The sequence below is a fragment of the Pipistrellus kuhlii genome, unplaced genomic scaffold (genome assembly GCF_014108245.1).
Source record: "Pipistrellus kuhlii isolate mPipKuh1 unplaced genomic scaffold, mPipKuh1.p scaffold_m20_p_1, whole genome shotgun sequence".
Classification (NCBI taxonomy): Eukaryota; Metazoa; Chordata; class Mammalia; order Chiroptera; family Vespertilionidae; genus Pipistrellus; species Pipistrellus kuhlii.
In genome coordinates, this window is record NW_023425404.1 from 155,613,915 (window position 1) to 155,640,443 (window position 26,529).

Below are 26,529 nucleotides of genomic sequence, written 5' to 3' on the forward strand. Positions count from 1 at the left end.
GCTCTACAGGGTTTTCAAAAATATATTCTTCACATTGTGTCTTAGTAACTGACTTATCATGAAATTTCAGGGAACCAGTTCTGTGAGTTTTTTTTTATAGCTTTGTACTGAAAGGTGGCAGGTGATCACATGCAATCCATGTGAGATTCGAACATGACATTGAGTGCATTTTCTGACGTGGATCATCCCTTTGATGCCACAGGTAATGCATCTGTTGAAAGATGGTACTGTAGATTTGGATTACTGCTGTCTGCATCTTCCAGCTTTTCTGTGTTATCTTCTCAAATAATATGGAATCTTGTAACTCTGGAATTAGATGCCAAAATGTTCCTTTGAAGCTTAGAAAAGTGGTTTTACTGGCGGATTTCCCCTTAATTCTGTCTCAGGATGTTCATTATTTACACAATAGCAACTCTAATAAATTCTTGACCTGGATAGATGCATGTGATTAGCACAACTGTTACACCTACTGCATCTGCACCTGGAACAAGTCCTAGATGAGGTGCATCGGCCTGAAATACCAACATATGCCTTCCTATGGGCACAGGGCCCACTAACAGAGTCTAAACCTTGATTATATTCTTCACTTTCTTCAGAGCCCACATCGATAATTTCCCACTTGAGGTCTTCAGACAGTTCCTCGATACACTGGAAGGTGATCTTGCACTGGAATGATTTGTAGACGGGTTATCCAGAACCACTACACTGTTCACCTGAACCTTTCCCATGTTGTGAAAACAAAACAAAAAACCACAAAACCACCCAATAACACAACAAACAAAAACAATAGAACTGGGGCTTGCTGGGCAAAATAAAGTCCAGCTCTGGAGAGAGCATACCCCGCCCTCATGCAGCCTGATGTCCTGCCTGGTCCTAGCTCTTTTAAAAGGTTGTTATTATAGCTTGAAATCTGGTATTGAGATCCCTCCTACTTTACTCTTCTTTCTCAGGATTGCTGTGGCTATTCGGGGTCTTTTGTTGTTCTAAATGAACTTTTGAAGAGTTTTTTCTAGGTCAGTGAAATATGCCATTGGTATTTTAATGGGGAGTGCATTGAACCTATAGATTGCTTTGGGAAGTATGGACATTTTGATGATGTTGATTCTACCAATCCATGAACATGGTATGTTCTTCCATCTGTTTACATCTTCCTCTATCTCTTTTTTCAGTGTCGTGTAGTTTTCCGTGTATAGGTCTTTTACCTCCTTAGTTAACTTTATTCCTAGGTATCTTAATTTTTTTGGTGCAATGGTAAATGGGATTGCCTTTTTAGTCTCAGTTTCTGCAAGTTCACTATTGGTGTATAGAAATGCCATAAATTTCTTGGCATTAATTTTGTATCCTGCTACATTGCCAAATTCATTTATTAAGTCTATTAGTTTTTTGATGGAGTCTTTTAGTTTTTTAATGTACAATATCATGTCATCTGCAAATAAGGATAACTTTACTTCTTCTTTTCCAATTTGGATGCCTTTTACTTAATCTTCTTGTCTAATTGCAATGGCTAGTACTTCCAGCTACTTATATACATGCATATAAGTACAACAAATGGACACAAAACTCTGGGGAGGGAGGGCATGTATGAGAAAGGGTGGGCAATGGTATATGTACAAAGATAATAATTTAATAAAAAAAATAAAAAATAAAGGAAATTTAACAGAATAATAAAAATAAATAAATAAATAAATAAGTAAATAAATAAATAAAAGGTTGTTATTGCTCTGAGAGAGCAGAAGGCAGAGGGTTGATGGTGGGAAGTTTCCAGAGGTGACAAAAATGTGAATGTCTTGCTCCTCTGTATCGATGACTCCTGAACCACATGGTCCTTGGAAATTCAATAGTCAGCTTATTTAGAATGCCCCTGTCAGTACTTTGACCAAGTCCCTGGGTCTGTGAGGACCTGATCTATTTTGAGAAGCGTCTTTAACAATCTCTTTGACTGTTTTTCAATATTTTTGCACTTTTCTTTCCTCTCCCTGGTCCAGGGAGTAGGTAAGAAATGGAGAAGAGAAGCAGATGGCCATTTTAGAGTGTGTGGCGGCTCTTCCAGTCAAGGTCACCCAGAGGAAAGGAACATCTCGTCTCAAAGGGATTCTTTCTCTGTAAAAGCACATGTCTGTGCTGGAGGAGGGAAGTGGGCCTGGTGAAGAAAGGGCTTGAAGGTTAGAGGTCTGTCTGAGCGTAGATTTCTCTTTGTTACCCTAGGAAAAGGCTCCTCCCTCTACAGCAATAGTCTCACATTGCAACTCCTTCCTCCAAACAGCAATGATAATAGAAGTAACAGTCAACAACAGAAAAAAGTGATAGCCATCCACACATTCTTGTTATTTATCCTGTGTCAGGGACTATTCTATGCTTCAGTTATTTCAATTAATGTAATGTAAATTTCCTCAATTTTACAAATGAGGAAACCAAGGCACAGAGACACTAAGGGCCCAGAACCACATGGTAAGGAGGAGAACTCGGACACAGGGCAGGTTCCATGCTGGTACCCAAGAAACTCTCCTGCCAACTTGGGCTCTAGCGATAGCTCTGCGTCTGCTTGTGGTAAAACCTGCCCCTCTGGGTTTTCCAGTGCAAATGCAGCTTCCTCTGTCTGCTTTCTATTGGTGATCCAGGAATCAGGCCTGCCTTGGGGCTGGATTAAACTTTGGAGCAGAATCTCCAATATCTCTACTTTTCACTTCCTGTCATCAGGAAACCTGTTTTTATTTTATTTTTTTTCTCTAAGAGCATTTGACCTACAAAGGTAGCATATAGTAAAAAATGTATATATAAATATAAATCTCTGTGGAGAAAACAAAAGTTTTACACTCGCCCAGGCAGGTGGCTGTTCCCCTCCCATGCATTTCTCTCTCATGCATTCATATCGGCTGTAGTTGAAGGACACACAGGGAGCTCAGGTTTGCAATTAATGCAACCTGGGGCACACAAGCCAGCACAGTCCCTGGTTATCAACATTTAAAAGTTTCTTCACTTCACTTACAATTACAATCTTTCCCAATGCAAATGAGGCTTCTTTCCCTCTGGAATTTATTATAACTACCTGTTTAGGTCACCCAGTCCCAGCTCTCCTTTGACTCCTGTAATGTGTGAACTAGACTGGATTTCTAAGAATAGCAGAGGGGACTCCCACCCCATTCCTTTTCCCATAGCACTAGGATACATCCATGACTGCACAGCAGTCCCAGGTCAATGTCAGGGAGCATTCCCTTCCTTCAAAGACTGTTCCAAACTCAGCCTTGGCTTAACAACAGTTCCTAGGGAATGTCTGTAGTATTGTGCCAAGAACACTAATGGAAGCATCGAGAGAAACAATCCTCATCATCAAAGTGATAGAAACCACCTTTACTGTGGCTACCTTGTGCCAGACATTAAGCTAGGCAGAGCCGGTTAGTAATCTGCAGTTTGAAGTTTTGAGGGTAGAGGGGGTGTGGTGTGAGAAACTAGGCTGGGGGTAAATCAGCTGCCCTCAGAACCCCTGGGAGAGGCCAGGAAGAACAGAGGGCAGGAGCTGGGCCCAGCAGTTGGGACTGCTCCAGGGAATGTGGCAGCTTCATGAATACTGCTTGTTGGTGGAGGCCCAAAGTGAAGAAAATGTGGCACAGGAGGGACAACTGTCCTGACTCAGCCACTCCCAGGAGTAGCAGTGCAGACATGAACAAAGACTTCACTTCTAAGTCCATGATGTTAAGTCTGTCCTCCCTTAACATGCTCCATGTCAGTTTCTGCCTTTCTCATATTTCCTGCAGGACAGATTCATAACTATTTCACAATTACTTTATATAATGAATATTACTCAGCTTGTGCTGAATTGTAATTTCTATTGGGCTAAGTGACATGGGTAGGAATATGAACTCTGTATCAGCCCCATTCCAGATCAGGATGGAGAGGAGGGTGGGGTTGGAGAGATTTCTGGAGAATAATTGAAAAAAGAAGGACAGAGGATCCCCTCTATTGTTTGTCCTGGATGAGAACTCTCCTGCTCTTCTGAAAATTCTTCCCTATAGCATGAGTGCCTTGGCTGTGTTAAGTTAGGTCATCTATACTCCTTGACTGGAGGACATAGATATTTCTATTCAGAAGTCAAGTCAGAAAGAGGGAAAAAGATCCCTGCATCTCTGCTATCTGAGTGTCCTAGATGCAATTAGTATTGAAATGCTTTAAAAAAATTATCTGGGATATTTTCAGTTTGGAGCAACTAGCTGCATGACAGTGGACAGGAGGGGTGTGTGTAGGGACAGAAGTCAGCCTTAAGGGCCAGATTAGGGGTCTCAACTCTGAAGTCAACTCTTTGTGAATGACACATTGAGGGGCCAATAAAGTACCGCAGAGTACTTTATTGTCCTGCTTAAGAGCTGCCATTCATCTACATGAACACAGAAAGAGGTTTTGGTTTTTGTTGTTACTTCCTTCTCTATCCCTTTAGTATTTCAAAGATGGAAATAAGACATGACCATGGATCAAACAATACCGAGGGAGAAAGCTGGCATGTGCCCTTTTTGAGACTCATCCAGTCTGCAGGTGAAGGCTCTTATTTCTTCAGGGTTCACCAGTCTTAGTAACTAAGATGTTCCACACTGGTTTTTTTCTTGGTTCAGAGAACATAAGCGAGAAGGAAGGGGATACTTCTCAGAGCCCAAGACAGAGTCCTAAAGTTGTTTGCTAAGCAGTGTGAAATTTGTCATTTTAATTATGGAATCCATGTGTGGAGCAGAGAGTCACAGTTTCAGATCACCTGTCCCAACACCTTGGCCAAGGGCAGTCACATCAGTATAATTACTGTGGCCCTAGGACTCAGAGATCTCTGGGAACCATTAGTGCATTTAGCTTTGCTCCGTGTAATTAATCACCAAGGCCAGGCAGGAACCTGCTTTTGAATACTGTATTTTACCCAGTTTTAACTTCTTCTAGATTAAGGGTTAAAAACTCTGGAAAGAAAATAATTTCCAAACGATAATGCCAGCTAAGGGGAGAGGGCAATCTCTTAGGGGCCAGTGGGGCCTCGGCAAAGTCCTATAGCTGAACCCTTGTCTCCTCCCTCCCCCCAAGGCTTTCTTCCTTCCAGCTAGAAATCTCTAGTTGTTTGCACTCTTTTACCCCTTTGCTTTGGATTTTACAAGTTTTGTGAAAGCATTACTACTTCAAATGTGAACATAGTTATTTTTCTCTTCCAACACTTTTTGTGTTATCCTTTTTTTGTATTGTGTGCTAGGCAGGTGCTTACATGTATCTTTATTATATAGAAAACTTATAGTAATAATCATTTTGGGAGTCTTAAAGTGTTTATAAACATTCTATTTCTTTTCAAGTGAAGAAAACCAAAGTCTTAAAGAGTCAACTGTTATTGGTATCCACACTGAGAATTAGGGACCCAACTGTAGTAATAATAACAGCTAACATTTATTTAGTGCTATGTGAAACACTTTATAAATTTGTCTCATTTAATCCTCATAGGAATCCTATAGGGCAAGCCAGTACTATTATTACCCTCATCTTACAGATGAGGAAAATGTGACACCCAGTGATAAATACAATGGCTCAAGTCTCCCATCTAACAAATGGCCTCATTGGGATCTGAGCCAGGCAGTCCGATGCTGAGATTGTACCATTAGTAACATTCTTGCCTTCTTGGAACCTGGCTTTGAAATGACCCCCTAATTTTTCCAAGTAGAAATATGGCAAATGGTTTTTGATGAATCACTTCTATGGATTTATTGAAATTATGTAATTTTAACCTACATTTACCTTCATTTTTTAGCCTGTCATCCAACCCCAAAGGCCATGAGCCCAATGATAAAAGCAAGATACTGTTAAATAAAATTTTGTCTCTTATTGGCCAATATTTCCCCCCCCTTTCCCCCCCTGAGAATTGAGAAACAAGTCATGTTGAGGAAAATATCAATGCAGTATCCATTATATGTTCTCTGAATACAGTGCTCCTGACTGGGGTGGGATTTTTAGATCCTTTTATGATAAAGATGATGGGCCTGTGATGATTCATTCTCACTTTCCTGATATTATTTTATAACCAAAAAGACATGCTCTTGAGTCAGAAAATTACAGTGAGGATTCATTTTGGATATGGAATCAGGCCTTTACCAATCTGTTTTCTCAGTGAGCCAATAAGCCATAGATTCATTAATGCTATCAGATGTGCTTATAAGCTAACTTGCTTTTCTCAGTGAAGCACTTCCAAAGTCATTTTGGTCATATATAACTGGCAAGAGCATTTGAAGCAGGAAGAAGAAATTGTCCCATGGAGGCAGCAACTCTCTAAATGTAATGAATGGTGACATTGAAGCAATTAAACTACGTCACATGTATGCTGTAGAAGTGTTGTAAGGAGTTGTATTCTGGTAGATAACTTAAATGGTAACTAGCTGATTTTATTACCTTGGCATATATTTTTTTCAAAGGATAGTTTGTAACTTTTTCAAATTCAGATTAAGATTTAAGTAGTAAAAGTAAACCAAAGGAGAAATAAAAGCAATGGAGAAAAGAGTTCAGAATAATATTTATCTAAAACAAAGTCTGACCATTGAAGCTCCTTATGAGAGTTTACTTGGCATTAGCAAGCTTTAAGGTGTCAAGTTTAAAGAATTGAGCACAAAAGAAAAAGAAAAAAAACACATAAAAAATGTGAGTGACAGTTTTTTACAATTTGTAACTTGTCAGCCCTTAATCCTTGGAGACCAATGATAAGAGTCAGCATGGTGGGAAAAGAGAGGAATGGCAGCAGGAATAGGGTGGGCAGAACCCAGAGTGGCAGCAGCAAGCTCTTTAGACAGTATAATGATGGGGGGGCATATTAGAGGAGTACACAGGTATTAATATGGACTAAATGCCTGGTTCCTCCCAAACTCATATGTTGAAATTATAACTGCAAGGAGGTGGAGCCTTTGGGAGGTGAAGTCAGGAGGGTGGAGCCCTGGTGAATGGGATTAGTGCCCTTATGGTGGAGATCCCAGTGAACTCCCTTTCCCCTTTCACTGAGTGAGGACACAGAGGAAATACAACGTTGTATAAACCTGGAACTCAGCTCTCACCAAATACTGAATCTACTAGTAGATTCCCCAGCTCCGAGAACCCTGAGAAATAAATTTCTGTTGTTTAAGTCACCCCATCTGTGGTATTTTTTATTATAAAAGCCTGAACAGCCGAAACCGGTTTGGCTCAATGGATAGAGCGTCGGCTTGGGGACTGAAAGGTCCCGGGTTCGATTCCGGTCAAGGGCATGTACCTTGGTTGCGGGCATATCCCCAGTAGGGGGTGTGCAAGAGGCAGCTGATCGATGACTCTCTCTCATTGATGTTTCTAACTCTCTATCTCTCTCCCTTCCTCTCTGTACAAAATCAATAAAATATATTTAAAAAAATAAATAAATAAATAAAAGCTCTAGCTTAAAATAAATAAAAGCCTGAACAGATTAAGACAACAAAGGTGTTTAATTTTTTTTCATTCTCAATTCCAAGGTCCGCATTTATGAAGTTCAGAAAATATGTAAATTTATGGTCTACAGCTTGATATTTTGTCATTAGAAGTCATTCATTTAGGAATTCATCAAACATTTATTGAGCACCTACACTGAGTTAGACACTGTTAGTTACTGGGGATCTATGTGTAAGCCCAAACAGGCAAGGCCCCACACCAAGTACTTGGAAAGGCAGGGTAAGCAATGTGCAATGCTGCCACACAAGCACATGAATAATCATACACTGTGGAGAAGAGAGGCAACTGAATTGTGACAGGTTGTCACTGGGAAACCACAGCTGGACTGGGGCCCCAACAGAGCTTTCCTGAATAGATAACCTTTGAGCTGAAGCCTGAGCAATGAGTTGGAATTAACCAGGTTAAGTAGTGTGTTGGTGGCTCTTTGTAGAAGGATCTGGATAAGGAAAGGCTCTGTCTCAAGAGGGAACTCAGCAGATCCATGGAACTGAGAGATAGCCAACATGGCGGTGCAGGGGGTGAGATGAGGGAGAAAGACCGGAGAGGCTCCACCCTGTGGGCTTGTAGATTTAATGCTAAGAGCAGAGGATGCCCAGAGGGGTTGGTGGTAGTGTGTCTGTTTTTTACCAATTAGTCCAATGTGTGTGATCCAATGAAATCTGTGTCTAATTGTCATTCTGGCTGCTATGTGGAGAATGGGCAAGATGTGAGATGGGTGCAGGAGAGGAAATGAAGGGCCAGTTAGGAAGCTATTAGAAGGTTATGGGAGTTTTGACATGAGAGTAAAATTGAAAAGAAATAGGTGAATTGAGAGCTACTAACAGTTCAAAATCAATAGTATTCAGTGGTGGAGAGAACCCAGGCAGTGAAGGACAAGTGAACTGAAAAGATACTATAGGATGCTGGGCCTGGGCATGTACAATGATATAATATTTGTAAAGCTGAGCCTAACATAAATATAATACTTTCTAGGATTATTGCTTCCTGATATATTTTGGGCATTCCAAAAGAATCTGATCAATAAAAGTTTATGAATATTCTTTTACATGGTCTTCTCACTTATGATTTTTTATTAAATCATCATTTTCACCTTTAACATATATTTAATACATCATCTAAATATGATGGTCATTAACACACATATTTTTACTCCTAAATTTTTTAGTGACTACTTTAAAAGTTATTTTCACATTTTTTGGAATTCTTTTCTTTCAAATTTATGTTCATTTTAACCTGGAATAAGCAGATGTCCTGTGAAGCTAAAAGTCCCTTGCAGGTATGGGCACATAGTGTCTAGATGTCTGTGCCTGCTTAGAGCCCTTTATTTAATAGTTTTATTAGAACAGTTTATGCTGAACAAATACTGGGGTTCAGACTAGCAATTTAAAGTTCAAAGGCCTTTACCAATTTTCAGAATTATGTGTCCTTTTTGTAATGGGAAGTATAAGAGACTAGAAGATCAGCAGACACTTGGATTTTACAAAAGAAAGAGAATATTCCCTTCGCAACAAGTGCAGTGAGTCTAATTCTAAAGTTTGCCTATGCAAGAAGTGATGATGTCTTGAATATAACTTGGTGTGCAACATCAGTTAATCCCTGAAGCATTTGCTGAGCAACTAATTGTGCACAGCACCATTCAATTTAGCTCAGCGAGTCAGAAATACTCCATAGTCATAGTTTCCAGCCTTGAAGAGCTTAGATTTAATAACATAGGTGACCCAAATTTAACACATCACAGTTGTCTCTCTTCCTTTAAAAGCAAGACAAAAACTGAAAAAACAAAAGTCAAAACTCGTTTTTTCTGGACAGCTGCCTTGGATGACTGCTACTACCACCTGCTTCTCCTCTCATAGGGCAGCCCCTCCCTGTGACCCAGCGGCCGGCACTCGGCATGTGGCAATATTCCACGTCACTCATTTCCACAGAAGTTCTGGAGGCCACTGGTCCTCCCCAGCTTTTCTTTTCTGTGAATTCAGGTAAGATGGTGTGGCGAAAGGAACACTTGATTCAAGGTCAGTCAGGAGAACTAAATTTGAGTTTTGGCTGGGTCACTCAGGTGAGAATTGGAGTAAGTCACTCTGGGCCCATTTCTTCACTTGTAGAATGGATAGCCGCAAGCTCACCTCAGTCACTAGCTCCATCCTTGCAACATGCATATACTCAGCAAAACTCATGTGAATATGAGCCTCATTCCTTTGGCATAGGGTAATTTAAAGAAACAATCTGAATAGTATAATAAGCCAAAAGGACCCTGAAAGATTACCTCCCCTGTACCTAGTTTATAGCTAAGAGCTCTTACAGTCAGAGTAGTTAGTGACGTGTCCTGTCAGTGACAATGGCAAGCCACAGACCAAGTATAAACTGGTCTACCTGTTCCTAAGCCTGAACGCCATGAAACTGAAAACACACATTTCTTCTAGTTGAAACCTATTGAAATGTAATTCTTAGCCTTTCCTTCCCCTGAAGAAAAGCCTTTGGTGACTATCAATGCCCTGGTAAGTAAAGTAAGTCATCTCATCCTGCTACTTGGGGTCCTCTAACACTTGTTCTGAAATCCGACTTCCTGCTTTCCTGCAGTGTTCCTCTCCACAAAGTCTGGGATCCAACAAGCTACAATAGGTTATTTGACATGTTGTGTACATGCTAAATTGTAAACTGCATGAGGGAGTGACCGTTTTATTTATTGCTGAATTCCCAGTACTTAACCAGACGCCTAACTCATTGCAAAAGCTCAATAAAAGTTTGGTGAAATAGTGGGCATTCTTCTTTATGATAACTGTATCAGCAACAAGAAGAAGAAAGACAATAGCAAAATGGTAACAATAATAATAAATCATAAAATGATGCTGTAGGAAAATAATAATCACAGTTATCGACAGAGCCATTGCTCAGTAGCTACTATGATGCAAAGTTATTTTCCCAATAAGACCTGACAATAATGCTGTCATGTGACTATCCTTTTCCCCTCTTCCTGATGAGAAGGCCGAGACTTAGAGAGATGAAATAGCTTCTCTGGAACTGGTTGGTTATTGAGGCTCAGTTCTAGGGGTTGGGAGTAACATACATCTTCCTGTTTGTGAACAAGATTCCTTGCTTTCCTGGAGCTGACAGTCTAGTGGTAGAAAACGGACACCTACTCACCAAGTGAGATAAAGTCAGAAAGTGATAAGGGATCAAATGGAAAATAGAGCAGCATTGAAGGGATCAATGGTGATGAGTTTATTATTTCAGACAGGAGTGTGAATGAAGGCTTCCTTTTCGTGAGTCAAGACTTCGGGTAGCTGTCATCTCTGACAAGGAGTGAGCCCAAAAGACCTGGCAGGAGACTGTATTAGACACAGGAAGTAGTAAGTACACAGTCCCTGAGGCAAGAGTGTCCTGGGTCTGTTTGAGAATAGTAAGACTGCCAGTGTGTCTTCTGGTAAAAGAGAAAGGAAGTGAAAGCAGGGAGGCTGTGTGGGTTCGGATCATGCTGAGCACTGTAGGCATGACACAGACGTGGGCTTTGCTCAGACTCAGGGAAAGCCAGGGGAGTGTTAGAGCTGAGCAGTGACAGGTTTGTCCTCGGTTTCAAAAGGATGATGAGTAGTGAGTTCAGTTGAAGGAATATTAAAGTCACACTTTGCTCAGTAGCTACTATGATACAAATTTATTTTAGAGATGACAGAGGGTGAGAGGAGACTAGGTTCTGATGGACTGGAATATGTGAGAAAGAAAGGAGTCTAGAATTAGCCCAATGTTTTTAGTCTCCAGAACTGCAAGAAGAGAGGGAGAGGTTGAGGGAGAAGCAGACTGAGGGTTGAGGAAATCGGTAATTCATGTTATACATATTAAGTGTGCGAGGCCTATGAGCCACCCACATGAGGAGTGTGAGTTAGCTGACAGCTGGATTTACATGTCTTTAGTTCAATGAAGCAAAACAGGTGTAGGATTTTACATGTCAGGATTATCAGCACATGGATGGCATTTTAAGTCATGAGACAGGATGAGGTCATGTCAGGAGTGAGTGTAGAGAGTTCAGGGAGAGAGGAGGGCAGTACTGGCCCCGGGGTGCTCCAGTGTAGGAAGATGAGGAGTGAAATAAGGCAGCCAGCCAGGTAGGTGAAGAAGCAATAGGGAGAGTGTCCTGGAGGCCAAGTGGACAGTGTTATAAAAATGAGGGCAGTGACCACCTGTGTTAAATGCTGCTGATAGGTCAGGTCAAGCCAGGCCTAAGGATTCACACCAGACTTGGCAAAGTGGAGGGCACTGGATACCTTGACAAAGCAATTTTGGTGCTTATAATTTCTGAGAGCATTCTGAGGTCAGGTGAGTACAGCATCAACTATCACTTTTGCACAAAGTGCCCCAATTGCCTCCTTAGGCCTAAATTTTCTTTATCTCCTACAACTTGGCACCATCTTGGGATCTTCCCTAATTCCTCTAGTCAAATTGAACTACACTAGCTTTAACCTTGTTTTAGAATTACTTATTGGTTACTATGGATGGTTGAATTCTTGGATTAATAGAAATATGCTATGTGAACCTCCACAGAATAAGACAAGATGCTAAGTAACAGTGTGATATTATTACTATAGTAGGTCCTCGGGTTATGTAGGAGATCCGTTCCTACTGTGTGAGGTTTTCACCATAAGTTGGAACCCACCCCCATAAGCACATATGTCACTCACATGGAGCACATACCCAGCAGTAATGAAATGAAACAGTAAAAACATTTCAAAGAAAGCTAATAATCCCTGACCTTGTGGTAAATAAATAATAAAAAACATAAAGCACATATGTACATACATCGAAATGATGGAACTTTTTAAAAATAAATAAATAAATGGGAGATGGCAATGTAACCGTGAAACAGCGTACGTTGAGTCCAACGTAACCCAAGGACTGCCTGTATATTATATACACTGTTCAGGCAGCTAAACAAAAACATCCCTAAATAGCAACCTGTGAGCAGTCTCAGGGTGCTGTTTGATGTGTGGGGCTGAGAGAGGAGCAGTGCAACAGTGATGGGTGCTGAAAGAAGACTTGATTGTGGTTTTGAGGATCTGGGCTCTGAGCCCAGCTCTGCCACTAAGTGGTGTAACCTTTTGTGAGGCACTCCAAACTTCTGGGACATAATTTCTTCACCTTTGAAATGAACAGATTGTATCACATCTGCTCAAACATCCCTCCACCTTGTTCTTTCTCATTCATATTAAGAGTGACTTGAAATCCAAAAGGACAGGTCTTATACTCCTTATGCTTCTTTGCATCAAGCACAGGGTCCTAGGAAAGGCATACTTCATAGTCTTTTATTTAACAGGGGATAAATCCTCTTTGGTCTGAGAAATGGAGTCTGGTCCTTGCTCAGTGATCTCCCTCTAACCTGCCACATTTACTTTTTGTCCAGTCATTCAATCCTTCCTTCCTCCATAACTCTGGAGTTCCTACCAGCTACAATATCCTCTGGAACTTTATAGGGTCATGACCAGCTCTGACACTAATTTTGTATCTCTTGACCTTGCTGGCTTAGAATTGAGGAAATTAAGATACATGGTCTAACACATGAGCCAGAATATTGGAACAGGACTGTTAGATATTCTAGCCCATGAACCTAAGGCACTTGTGGAAAGTAGTAAGACCTATCAGATTATGGAGATTCTTACATGCCCATCTCAGAATGTGTGGATCCACCATGTCTGGAGTACTCCGGAGTGGGTAGAGAGTGGTGAAAGGGAGATCAGTGAGAAAACTGAAGAAGCAGTGCACACAGGTGGCGATGAGGATCTGAACTAGGACAGAGAGAAGAGATAGGGCCACTGCCAGCAAGCTGCCTTTTAGGGCACCTTGGTTAGGGACAGTCCTTTAGACACTGAGTCAAGTCAACACCCACTCTGCTCCAGGTTCCTAGACTATGCTAGAGATATTACCTGCATGTTGGGAGCATGGAAAGTATCAGGCAAGGTGGCGGGTGGGAAGTGGGATAGAGACAGAGACAGAGACAGAGAGACAGAAAGGGCACATCTAAATGCGGTGTGATATACCTGGCTGGAGGTATAAACAGGGGTGCTTATGGGGAGGGAGCTGCACAGAGGAATCTACCTTTGAATCTGATGTGCTAGATTTCTTCCTTTTGCCTCTCAGGATCCACTCCCACACTTCTCCCCTCTGCTCTCTGCCCAGGCCTCCAGGAGGCTGACCTGTATGGACCACATCAGTGGGTTTCCCTGTCCTTGACTTCTGTATATCAGAGCTTGGAAGAGGGAGACAGAGGGCAGAATACTGATTCCCTTCACTCTCAGGAGGTTAACTTTGGGTTAGTTGTGTCTCTCAACCAAGAGTCATTGCTGCTCTCAAGGTGGTCTATTCTACAAGAGTTTCTCCTTTGGGTTCTGGTTACATGGCCTAACTTGGCCTAACTCATAGCAACTTTGCCATTATGGTCTCCTGTGGTTCCCCTGCATGCTAGCCAAACCTTTGTAACGAATTCCTTTATGTCGGTTTGATTGAACCTCCCTTTCTTTTTTTTTTTTTTTTTAATATATTTTATTGATTTTGTACAGAGAGGAAGGGAGAGAGACAGAGAGTTAGAAACATCGATGAGAGAGAGTCATTGATCAGCTGCCTCTTGCACACCCCCTACTGGGGATATGCCCGCAACCAAGGTACATGCCCTTGACCGGAATCGAACCCGGGTCCCTTCAGTCCCCAAGCCGACGCTCTATCCACTGAGCTAAACCGGTCCCGGCTGAACCTCCCTTTCTTGATGGGACTTTCACTGGTCTACTAGGCTTTTGAAATAAGTATTTGTAATTCTTTGGGGCTTTATTCCCTAAGGAATCACATCTTGTTCATCTTAGCTGTATCTCTCCCCACCTTTACTGTCTAATAAAGTTTCTATTCATAGTGATTGTTTATATTTTTTCCCCAAAGATGTTAATTTCTCCTCACAGCCATTTCTTTCACCCCAGGTGGTGTGTCTGAAATATTCCCCTCTCAGTCCACCCCTACACAGGACTACCCAGAAAAGAGCTTCAGCCCCATGTTTCCCCTTCACCTGACTGTTCTTACTTCCCTGTTTCTTAATAAAAACTCCAAATGTTCCCACTAAATTATTTTCCTGCTCAGTTGCCTAAAGTTTAGTTTCCATGCCAAGGCCAGATGCTTGTGACCTCAGAAAAGACCCTAAATCTCTCTCCATCATAATTTCCGAGATTGCAAAATCAAGATAAAATAATACTAACTTCACAGGGTTGCTGGGAAAATCAAAACAAATGTGACAACCTATAAAATTTACTGTGTTCCTCCTGAAATATATCAATGACTCTAAAGAATAAATAAGTTCTCTATATCCTCCTCTTACTTTTTTAGACTGGTTTTCATAAACACTTTGTTAGTACAGAGCAAAATTTTAAAAATAACTGATATCCCCTGAGCACTTAATCCCTGTCAGGAACTGTTCTAAGCACTTTATATATCATCTCATTTAATCTCCACAAGAACCATATGCTATAGAACCTCTTGTATGCCCATTTTACAGGTGAGGATGAATAAGGCCACAAAGTGATGAATTAACTTGCCTAAGGTCAAGAGCCAGAATTGAAACTTGGGAAGCTTGACCAAATGCCATGCTGTTAATGCCTTTGCTTACATATTGTCATTCATTTACATTCTCTGTGACAAATCATAAAATTGGCAATTGGCCACAAGTATCGAGATATCATGTGGAAATTTTGGGGAATTATACTTCAACTTGTGTTTCACTCCAAAATTCAAAGTTGACAAGTTGTGTTTGGTTAACTGAGTTGCTTTCTTAACATCTCATGGTCAAAATGGTAGTAGGGTTCTAAACGGAGACTCACCTGAACTTAGTGCATGTTCCACTTCCTGCATGATCACCCTTGGGGAGGCGGTGGTGGTCTCAATATCTACCAGGATACAGGTCACTTTGGCTGGCACAGTTGTTTGGGGCGTTTTCTCTGTGGGCACCAGCTCCGACGTGACATGTGGAGTGGGGGTATGGCCAGAGCTGTGCTCCTGTGCTGGGGACTCGCGCGTGGTTGGGGCTCCTGTGGTCTTGGTGCTGGTCTCAGTGGAACTGTGGTTGGTGTTGTCCAAGACAGAAGAAACCTCTGGGGGTGAGGTTGATAGAATTGGCGGTGGTGAGGTTGATAGGGCTGGGGGTGAGGAGGCTGGAGTCTGAGCGGAGGTAGGTGAAGGAGACTCACTTAGGGACCTCGACCCTGTAGCTGACACACTTGCCTCTGGAGTGCCCAAGCTGTGCTCTGTGGGCGTGGGTGGCGTGGGTGTTAAGGGGACCTCACTGCTTGTTGATAAGGCATCTGTATTTGGGTCTTCCAAGGTCAAGGTGGTCTCCTGTCCTGTGGGCACCATGACAACATTTTTGGGGGTTACAGGTGTCTGTACAGATGTCACTGTAATGGGGGGCACTGAGTTGCTGGGTGTGCTGCTGGTGGGGGAGGCAGGAGGGCTCTGTGGAGAGCTTGTCCAGAAGGTCGTTGGCGTTGGCAAGATAATCTTTTCCATCAAAGAAACAGGCAAGGGGGCTGATGTAGGCATGCTCTGCACTCTCAGTCCTGTGGAAGAGCCAGTACAAAAGTGGTTAATGTGTGAAAACCTGAGAGGCAAGGTTGTTTTGCAATTCCCATTTTGCATTGTTCACCCTCAACTGTGAAAGTGACTTAAATATTTTTTTCCCATTTCCCTAGCTGGTTTGGCTCAGTGGATAGAGCCTTAGATTACAGACTGAAAAGTCCCTGGTGGATAGAGCCTTAGATTACAAACTATAAAATCCCTATCAAGGGGACATGCCTGGGTTGTGGGCTCGATCCCCAGTAGGGGGTGTGCAGGAGACAGCCAATCAATGATTCTCATCATTGATGTTTCTATCTCTCTCTCCCTCTCCCTTCTTCACTGAAATCAACAATAATCTATTAAGAAATATTACCTTCCCCCTAATTGCTCTCTCTTTCTATGTGGCTATCAGTAGAAACCAGCCTGGAGGCTTAGTAAGAGCATTTAGCGGATCAGTCAAAGCAAGTCCAGCCAATTCATGGAACAATCTAATCTTGCCTCCTACTTGCTTCAAAGCTAGCCCTTATAAAGTGAGACTCTCTGGAGGGCTGGCTCTATGGGAATTGGTCTGGATTGCTGAGGGCCCTGCTCCACATGCCTATGTGGGAATGCCTATGGTTTGTGTGGGGTGGGGAAGGCATGGTTGGTGAATGGAAAGCTGGAGGAGCTTACTGGTTGGCTTTTCCCTGCCCCAGGGTTGTGAGCTCTGTATTTATGCCCAGGGATGCAAGGTCTATGGGCTTGCTGGCTGAAATGAAAAAAAGTGTGAGCACTTTCCCTGCAGAGGAGGAAAGGCAGGAGGTCCAAGAATAAAAGCTGAGAGGAGGATCTGAGGTTAAGATATATTTTCTGAAACTGGAACTCCAGACTTTTGAATTTTAGCCTGGGGTCTTTATGATTGTATCATTTTACAAAATTTTCTTCACATTTTGTAAAATTTATAATTAGTTTTCTTTCTTCCTCCTTCCCTCCATTTATCCATGCAATTTAATTAATTAATTAGTTCATTCTTTCCTTCAAGTATTTAATAAATGGCTTGTATGTGCTAGCACCCTGCTAGAATCTGGGCTTATTATTTCATTTTTCTGTGAAACTTCTTTTAATTGCCTCCCCAATTGCTCTTTGCCATTTGCTAACAAGCTTTCACCAATCATTTCTATCTCAGTGGATGGCACCCCTTTTCACTCTGCTGCTCAGTTAAAAACTGAGACATCAAACCTCATACCCCACATCAAATCCACTGGCAAGTCATGATGATTCTACCTTGAAAATATATCCTAATCCAACCACTTTTCAAACCTGTCCCATTATCTCAACACCACCTGAGCCACCAGTTACTAACTTAGACAACTGACAGTCTCTTAATTGTCTAAGGCTCCAGGTTCCTTCTTTCAGTCTACTTCTCACACAGCAGTCGTATGATCTTTTAAACCAGTAAATAAGATCATGTTCTTTAACTGATCAAAATCCTTCAAAGGCATTCTGTTGCAGTTACAATAAAATCCCAAAGTTATAAAATCTCTATGACGTTCCATGTTAAAATATACATGCCATAACACTTACCATTTTAACCATTTTAAAGTGTATACTTCAGTGGCATAAGTATATTCACATTACTGTTCAACCATCCTCACCATCCATTCCTAGAACCTCTTCATCTTCCTTAATATGCTCTGTACCCATTAAATAAAAATTTCCATCTATTTCCTTCTCCATAGCTCCTGGAAACCATTATCTTCCCTTCAGTCTCTATGATTTGGACAACTCTAAGTACCCCATGTAAGTAGAAACACAGAGTATTTGTCCTTTAGTGACTGGCTTATTTCACTTAGTCTAATGTCTTCAAGGTTTGTCCATGTTATAGCATGTTTCCGTCCTTTATAAAGTTGAATAATCCATTGTATTATAGACCACATTTTGTTTATCTATTCATTCATTGATGGACTTTGATGGGTTGCCTTCACCTTTGGGCTTTATGAATAATGCTGTTATGAATGTGAGCATACAAATATCTGTTTTAGACCCTGCTTTATTCTCTTGGGTATACACCCAGAAGTGGAAATGGTGGATCATATGGTAATTTTATGGTTAATTTTTTTAGGAACTGCCATACCCTTTGTTCATTTTTGTTTTCTCATAAAATAGTTTATCCCTTGAATTGCAAATTATTTATTTACTTATTTATTATCTCTTCTATGAGAGTGTAAGCTTCATAGGGTGCAGGGACCTGGTCTTATTCACTGCTATTTCCTCCAAGCCGAGGACAGTGCCAAGGTCATATTAAATACTCAAGTACTCGCAGAAGGAAAAGAAAAGAAGGAAGGAAATAAGGAAGGAAAAAAGAAAGGAAGGAAGAAGATAGAAAAGAAGGAAGGAAAAAAGAAAGATAGTGAGGAAGGGAGGAAGGAAGGCAATAAGAAAAGAAAGGAGGGAGGTAGAAAAAATAAATTAATTTAAGAACTACATATCACTTAGTATGGCCACATCTATCATTGCTGCCTCAGGAAGGGCTGCCTACCTAGTGTTATATGAGGTCAGAAATCTTGTTTAAAAAGTCAGCTTAACTCTGTGTCATTCTACTGTGATATATCCCTATGCCTGCTGTCTTGTTAGGTCTTTGATTATTTAATCCAGGAGGAGATTCCTTGGGTATAGCATATAGGACATAGCCAACCATGATCAAGATTCATAAGGAATGAAACATAGGCTAGATTCTAGCACAGGAGAAGGGAGAGAAGATGTATCAGGACATTCAGCCACTTGGGACAAACCTCTTCCTTCTTCATCCTTGAACACAACAGATTCAGTAGCTGATGGAAAGTTCTGCTACAGAATCTATCCTGAAAACATAGTTCATTATTTAACGAAATTTAGCATTTGGATTGTTATAAAAATAATTGGATTTATTTTATTTAAAAAAGGTTGGTCAAGACCACAACCCACAAGAGTAATTCTCTAATAAACATGAGGATGGACCTCTCAGATTAGGCTACATAATAGCCCATTTTATGCTGGAGGACTTTTGGCAACTGTGGACAAATAGTATTAAATAATAAGGTCACGTACATCTTACTGGCTCTGCATCTCAGTAGCTCTCATTGTTTATTAAAGATTCTGGGATCATAAAAACAAAAAATGACAATGTTTACTATTGTTTATAGTATCATATAATAGACTAGCAGCCTGGTGCATGAAATTAGTAAATGTATATGAAAATCTCCCTCTTGTCAGAGTTTGGAGCATGCTGCAGGACCCAGAGTTAAATCTTAGCCTGCCCAAACACACCTTGAAATTGCAGGAGATCCAGACCTAGCCGGCCTCACCTATGTCAAGTCCCACCAGGCAGGGGGTGCAGCCTCAGGTCCCCTGACCCAGCACTGGGGTGTGGGGTGTGACCTGAGATCTTCCATCAAGCCCTGCCAGGCGGCGGGCATGGCTTGAGTTCCCCTACCCCTACCAGGTGCCACACAGCTTCAGGTTCCTGCTGATTAGTTGTTAAGGCATCACAGTGTGACAACCATTTGCATATTAGCCTTTTATTATTATGATGGGCAGATGGAAGCAGAGAAAGCCCCAGTCTGGTAACTAAATCAGAGTCTTTGGAAGTCTGGGGTAAGTGAGAAATGAATCATATACAAAGGAGCATTCATTCATTCATTCATTCATTCATTCAAGTTTTTATTGAGGAGATTCCATAGAGAGTTCACTGTCTAGCAAGAAAGAAAGGACACCATCTTCCTATAATATGATATGATAAGTGTCTTATGAAAGACAAAGCAATTTGCAATGAAAACCTTGAAGCAAGATAAATAAATTTTGTATAGGGACCATGAAATGTAAAAAAATACAAATGTCATTTTTCAAATGACATTTAGAAAAAGTCACAGAAGAGAAGACATTTCAGTTGGTTCTGAAAGGATGAGAATGGACAATATGCTACTTAAGATATATGATGTTCAGAGTGACACTTGCATTGTCATTTCCAATGGAGCTAAGAGCCATACCATGGAAATTATTATAGTGCTAAAAATGATGTGCTTCAAGATTTGATTTTGTTGTACTAATTTTCTTATTTAATTCTGACCATTATACTTTAATTTTTAAAATTGATTTTAGAGAGAGACATCCATTTTTTGTCCCACTTATTTATACCTTCATTGTTGATTCTTGTATGTGCCCCGACTAGGGATTGAATCCGAAATCTTGGGGTATTGGGACAATGCTACAACCAATTGATCTACCCAGCCATACCCTGACTAATATACTTATACAACTCCTATCCTCCAAAGAGGTGTTCATTCATTTTCCATGTACTTTACAGTGTGTTCATTCATTTTCCAAGTACTTTACAGTCTAGTTCAGGCAATTCCTAGTCCTAACAAAACAACCATGTGCGAGATCATGTTTAACAATACTGGCTATCTTCACTTGAACATTAAACATTAAAAACATAAGAGTATCTGCCGTATTTGATGGTACATTCCATATTTCTCTGACTGCATGAGGGTGGTCTTCTTTCAACATGAACATATCGAAGATTCAGGCACCATGACCATCCTAGAGAATGTTTGCTGTTGGCTCAGTCTGCCAGAACAAAATTCCATAGACTGAGTGGCTTTAACAACAGAAATTACTTCTGACGGTAAACGCTGGAAGTCCAAGCAAGGCATGGGCCAGTTCAGTTTCTGGTGAGAGCTCTCTTCCTGCCTTATAGGTGGTTGCCTTTAGCTGTGTTCCAGAGTTGCCTCTCCTTGTGTTTGCTTGAGGAAAAAGAGAGGGAGGCAGGAATGGAAGGAGGGAGTGCAAGCTCTCTGGCATCTCTCTTACAAGGACACTAATCTCATCATGAGGGACCTACCCTCATGACCTCATCTAATCCTAATTCCCCAAAACTCCGTCTCCAAATGCCATCACACTGGGGATAAGGGCTTGAACATTCAGAATTACCGAGAAAATATAATTTCTGCCGTCTCATAGGCAGGACTTGTGTTTCTTGTGTTTCTATAGGAATACCAAACTGAATAAGTCAAACAGCCAAGGATATTTCTTCAGGATTTCAAAAAAAAATATTTAGAGCCTAAATGATGAGCAAGGACAGCCCCTCATTGGGAACAGACATAGAAAGGGAGGTGATGTGATTGAACTTATGCATCTGAGAGGAAGAATTAGGCAGTGTTGTCTGGAAAAAGTTGTGTAGGAATAAAGTCAGAACTAGAACTCCCACCCTCTGACCTCCACCACCACACGTGCCCTGGCCTCACAAACTGAGAACATACTGTAGCAGCTATCATTCCAGAGTGAGCAAGGAGGAGCCCACGTGAGACTGGGCCACCGAAGAAGTTAATGTAGTACCCTCTACATCTCCCAACCCAAGATAGAATCACTTTCCATTGAAGAAAAGAATTAGTTCTAATATTTCCTTGAGAAAATGGCAGAAGAAAATTAAAATAAAGAAACTGAATCCATTCATCTCTAAATTAGAAGTGAATGAGCATTGTTCCAAAAGAGAGAGACCTTGCCAGATATGGTGTGCGCTGCCTGAGCAGTGACAGACCTGCATGCCTGAGACAGACTGACTAAAGGAAGGACATCTCTTAGACTTGTGGGGTCAAGGGGAACGATGGCCAACAAAATCTGAAATTCCTCCCTGTAAGCTTACAAATGACAGTTTTTCCTAAAGTTTGGTCAGCTTTGATGTTATAAGAACAGCTGACAGATTATTTGTTGTTCAGAAGAAAAGCAGATTTGTAGTTGTATAGAAAATGATTAATTTCCATCTATGTTGTCCTTTATGGGGAGACCAATATCACAGTTTACGTCTCTTTGATATATGAAGGAGCTGTGCCTGGCTTGATCCCTGGTTTCTTGCCTTGCTAGGAGGGAGGATTTGGGGGCTGGGGGCTGAGACAGGTAGATGAATTCTCCCAACGCTGAGATGAGTTACAGGACATTCTAGGGTAGTGAGCCTGTGTTTTGCACATGAGTTCCTGGCTCGACTGGTTGTGAGGAATATGAGTCTGTGACACAGATGCTGGTGGACAGTGAGTGCCCTGAACTGTCACCCTTTCCTGTGTGTTTCATGAGCAGCAACTTGGGTCAGCACCAGAGACCCAGCCAGCCTGATTACCTGTGTTGCTCTCATCTGTTCTCTCTCTCCCCACCCGCCACCTCCGACATGTCCTTTCCTGCCCTTGGCTTGTCAAGTACCTGAGAAAACATGTGACAGAGCTTTGGCAAATTCAGTGAAACTCGATCAAATCACAGTCAAGGCCACTCCTGTTGCTGCCAAGTCAGCCGAGTGTTGCCTATGGTCTCAGTGGATCATGCCAGGCGAGCCTGGCAGAGGCCCCAGGGTTGCGGAAGGTCCGCACGCTAAGTAATTACTAATGGTTACTCCACACAGCCACTCCCCACCCCCACCCCCACCCCCATGAGCTTCTTGAAGGGCCCACTGGACCGTATCACCTTCTGGGGAGGGCTGAGGGGAGAAAAGGAGGCTGCATGGGCTTGTCTCTGCATTGAGGATAAAATTTCAAATCCTCACTGAGGCAGAGAAGGTTTCTGTGATCCCATCCCAGGCTGCCTCTCCAGCCTTGCTCCCCACCAGATCCTTAAACACACCAGCCTCTTTGCTTTATTCCTTCCGCCTAAACAACTCTCCCTCTTCTCTCTGCCTGAGTTATTCCTGTTTATCCTCCCAGTGTTAGCTTAAGGGCCTTTGCTGATTCTCTTGCTAAATCTGACCCTCCTGCCCTCAACTCCACATGTGCTCAAAGCACTTCTGTAATTCTACAGCACTGAATTTGGCATGTAACTGTAATTCCCCTTACAGACTGTGTGTGTGTGTGTGTGTGTGTGTGTGTGTGTGTGTGTGTGTGTGTATGAAGTATGTGTTCTATACAGGGCACTGTGCTGAGCACCTTTCACATATCATCTTATTTTTATTATTATTATTATTTTTATTATCTTCACCGGAGGATATTTTGTTCTTGATTTTTAGAGAGAGAAGAATGTAGGGAAAAGGACAAGACAGACAGACAGATAGATACTGTGTTTCCCTGAAAATAAGACATCCCCTGAAAATAAGACCTAGTGCAACTTTGGGAGAAAAAATTAATATAAGACACTGTCTTATTTTTGGGGAAACAGGGTAGATAGATAGATGATAGATGTAAAAACATTGATGTGAGAGAGATATATCAATTGGCTGCCTTTTAGATGGGCCCTGACCAGGGTGGGGATTGAACCTGCAACTGAGGTACATGTTCTTAACTGGGAATTGAAACCTCAACCCTTCTGTCCACAGGCTGACACTCTAACCATTCAGCAAAACCAGCCAGGGCATGCATCATCTTACTTGATCATAATAACCATTATTATCTTGAATTCACAGATGACAAAATAGGCTCAGAAAAGTTAAGTAACTTCCTCAAGGTCATACAGCTACTATATGGCATAGCTGAACCTTGAACCTGAAACTGTCTGGCTCCAGGCTAACCTTTTAACCACTCTATTGTATTGTACTGGGAAATGCAAGGGTGTTTTTGAAGTCTGGGCCCCAATTTTTTCTCCATTTCCCCTAATGAATTCTTTAGTATAGGCCACTAGAGTGATCTTTAAAAAACTTATCCTTCAAGCACCCTTTAATCCTGTAACAGGCTCCCCATTGTCCTATGGATAAATCCTGAGCTCCCTGGAATAGCACATAGCACCTTTAATGATTCCCTGAACCCACCCCCCTCATGAGCCCTGCAATTTTAGGGTTCAGAGTCACAGTGTGTTCCTGTCTGTCTATATTCTAATATACCCACCATCTGCCTCCCTGTCTTTGCAACTGCTGTTCTTGCCACCCCAATTCCTCTCGCCACCCCATTTATGAGAAATGAAGAACCTTAATTTCTCTGTGGCCACACTGAGACCTTCTCCTTTCTGTGGCCATGGCATTTCATACAAACTTTAATTGTAGCACACATTATACTGAGCCATACTTTCCCTCCATGCTTGCCTCCCATCTGGCTGGCAGCCCTAATACTAGGGACTGTGTGTTGTTTTTTTGTGTCTTTATGCCTGCAACAGAGAATGTACTCAATAAATATTTATTGAGCAAAAACATGGATTTTCTGCCCTTTGGGAAACAGGAATGTTCTCTGGCTTATATGCAGGGCCAGGGTAGCAGAAGTGCATCCTCCCTTTCTTGGTCCATAAGTTCCATCAAAACCACCAGCTAATGAGATTTTGGGTGGATCTCTAAACAGCCTTTTGCTATGTTTGCTTGCTCATTTCTACTTTGGAGATTTCATGAATTTCTTCTCTGTGTGCATGGCATAGACCAGAGTCACCAGCTCTTGAAATGCTGACTATCAATCAGTTGGCTCACACAGAGGCTGGACCTACTATCCCTGCATTGAATGAACTAAACTTCAGCAAGCATTATGAGAAAGAGAGATAGAGTAAAAAATAATCTTAAAATCATATATATATATATATATATATATATATATATATATATATTGATATATTGATATATTACACACACACACACACACACACACACTAGGTCTTAGTATTCTTTCAGTTGAGTGAAGATACTGTTTGGACCCCCCACACTTACAAAAATTCCTCTTGTTGCTTTAGGTTGGGTTAGGGTTGTTTAGGGCCCCCAGCACTCCAGAAGGTTCATCTAACATCTGCAAAAATATTACCAATCAATCTGGGCCAACCATATGGTATTTGAAAGCTATCATATGTCTAGACAGAATGTGTATGCCCCAAAGCCATCAAACTGTGTTTAAGAAGATACTTGTTTGGAGCAGAAAAGCCATGTTTTCGTGAGTATTTTGTTTATGGAAATGAGATAAAAATTCTAGTCCAAAAAGAGGAAACGTGCTCTGTGATCCAGCTGCCAAGTCAGAACCTGCAGACCTGGTGTATGACTCAGTTTCTCCATCCATAAAACAAGAAGCAATGGTATCACCAGGCTCTTGTGGGTGCTGCAAATGCCGAGAGAAAAACATTTGTGAAGAATAGTGCACTTCCTGGGGAAAAATATACCATTTTCTTTTTTTCCCCCTCCGGAAACAACATCTGTCTTTGTCAGTCAAATCCATACACTCCTGGCCCACCCCAACACATTATCATTAGCTTGGGAGGACTGTGTTACCCGGCCTCAGGAGGAGGCCGTGCTGAGCAAGGATGCCAACAGATGCCTGAAATTCCGAAGGTACCCTATCAGGAGTTCTCAGGATGGGCAGTGGAGAGAAAGAAACCACATAGAGAAGTCTAGTACCTTTTCTTCAACTGCATTGTGGATGAAAGTGGATATGAGTTAGTACATTGGGTAGTGGAATGGGATGAGAAGACACACCTCCATTAGGTAGCAAGGCACTTCTGAGTAATAGTCAGGATCTCAGGTCCCTTCCATGGGCCCAACTCTAACATGTGTGGGGCTCAGTGCAAGAGAATGTTTAACTACAAAACTGTTATGAATCTAGATGTGTCTGTGACCCAGCCTGTGATCCATCCAGGGCATGCAGCCCACTCCCAGGGACCCCTCAAGATGGACAGAATCTGGGAATTCCCGGAGCAGTACAGGCCAAAGCTGGGTCTGAGTCCACCTGAACCCAGGATGGAGACTGACCTGGAACGTTTCCCTGGCAGCTTTGGCAGGCAGACTCCCCTTCATAGGCCTCACTTTTCTGGCAGGATTTTCAGGCATTCCTAAGCAGGCGGGGAGTGCAGGTAGCACCTTGGGTGATTTCTGGTGACCCATTTTAAACAAAGGCAGCTATTCCTCTGGTGACCCAGAGCTGAGGATGTGCTTCTCTCTCCCCACACTCAGGTGTCACTGGCCACACCCTCTGGCCTGGGAGCCCAATTCAGTTCCAGTGGATTCTCCTTTTTGTTCCCTGAGTTACTGAAATATCAAAAAATTTATCATGGTGTTGAAAAGAAAAAAAAAACACACACAGTGTTTTGTAAAATGTAGTGGTCGCTTGCCTGGTTGAGGGGAGGAGGCATAGCCTTTTTCCACTCTACCTCCTATAGGTCCAAATCACACAATCAGCTCATTTCTTATACCCTACAATCCTGGGAACTATGAGAACTTAAGAAAGCCCATAATATTGGCCTGCTTTGATTCTGAACCTCTTACTTCAGAGGATCTTTTTCTAGAGTTGCCAAAATGGCAGAGGAAGACCTGGTATAATTGTACCATTGCTTTCTCAGCCTAAATGCACCTGCCCTACTGTGTCTCCAGCTCAGCTAAGTGCCCTGTCCATGCCTCCTTATTCTACAAAGAGCTGTAGATTTTATGTGCTCAGTTCCCTGGCAATCTGCCTCTGGAAGAATGTTCTTAGGGGCTCCCCAGGCTAATGTACCCTGGTATTCTTATTGAAGAATTAGTAAGCAGGATAATGCCCATGAAATGCAATCAGATAAGTGAAGCTGCTTGCTTCTTAGCATTTTAGTTAACATGTTTCTAGTGCCAAGTTCTGGGTACTCTGT

General features: G+C 41.8%; 1 protein-coding gene and 1 pseudogene across 3 annotated transcripts in view; both read right to left on the bottom strand.

Annotated features, from left to right (window-relative positions):
* PARM1 (prostate androgen-regulated mucin-like protein 1) overlaps nt 1-26,529 on the bottom strand; it is a 99,381-nt gene that overhangs the window by 24,040 nt on the left and 48,812 nt on the right. For 2 of the 3 annotated variants that reach the window (XM_036413722.2, XM_045571686.1), the window contains exon 2: nt 15,294-16,028. In XM_036413722.2, the coding sequence (XP_036269615.1) occupies nt 15,294-16,028 (735 nt within the window). Of the gene's footprint in view, nt 1-3,468; nt 3,747-15,293; nt 16,029-26,529 lie in introns of those variants that run through there. The other variant, XM_036413740.2, reaches the window with a different exon arrangement.
* On the bottom strand, nt 89-858 carry LOC118705255 (annotated as a pseudogene).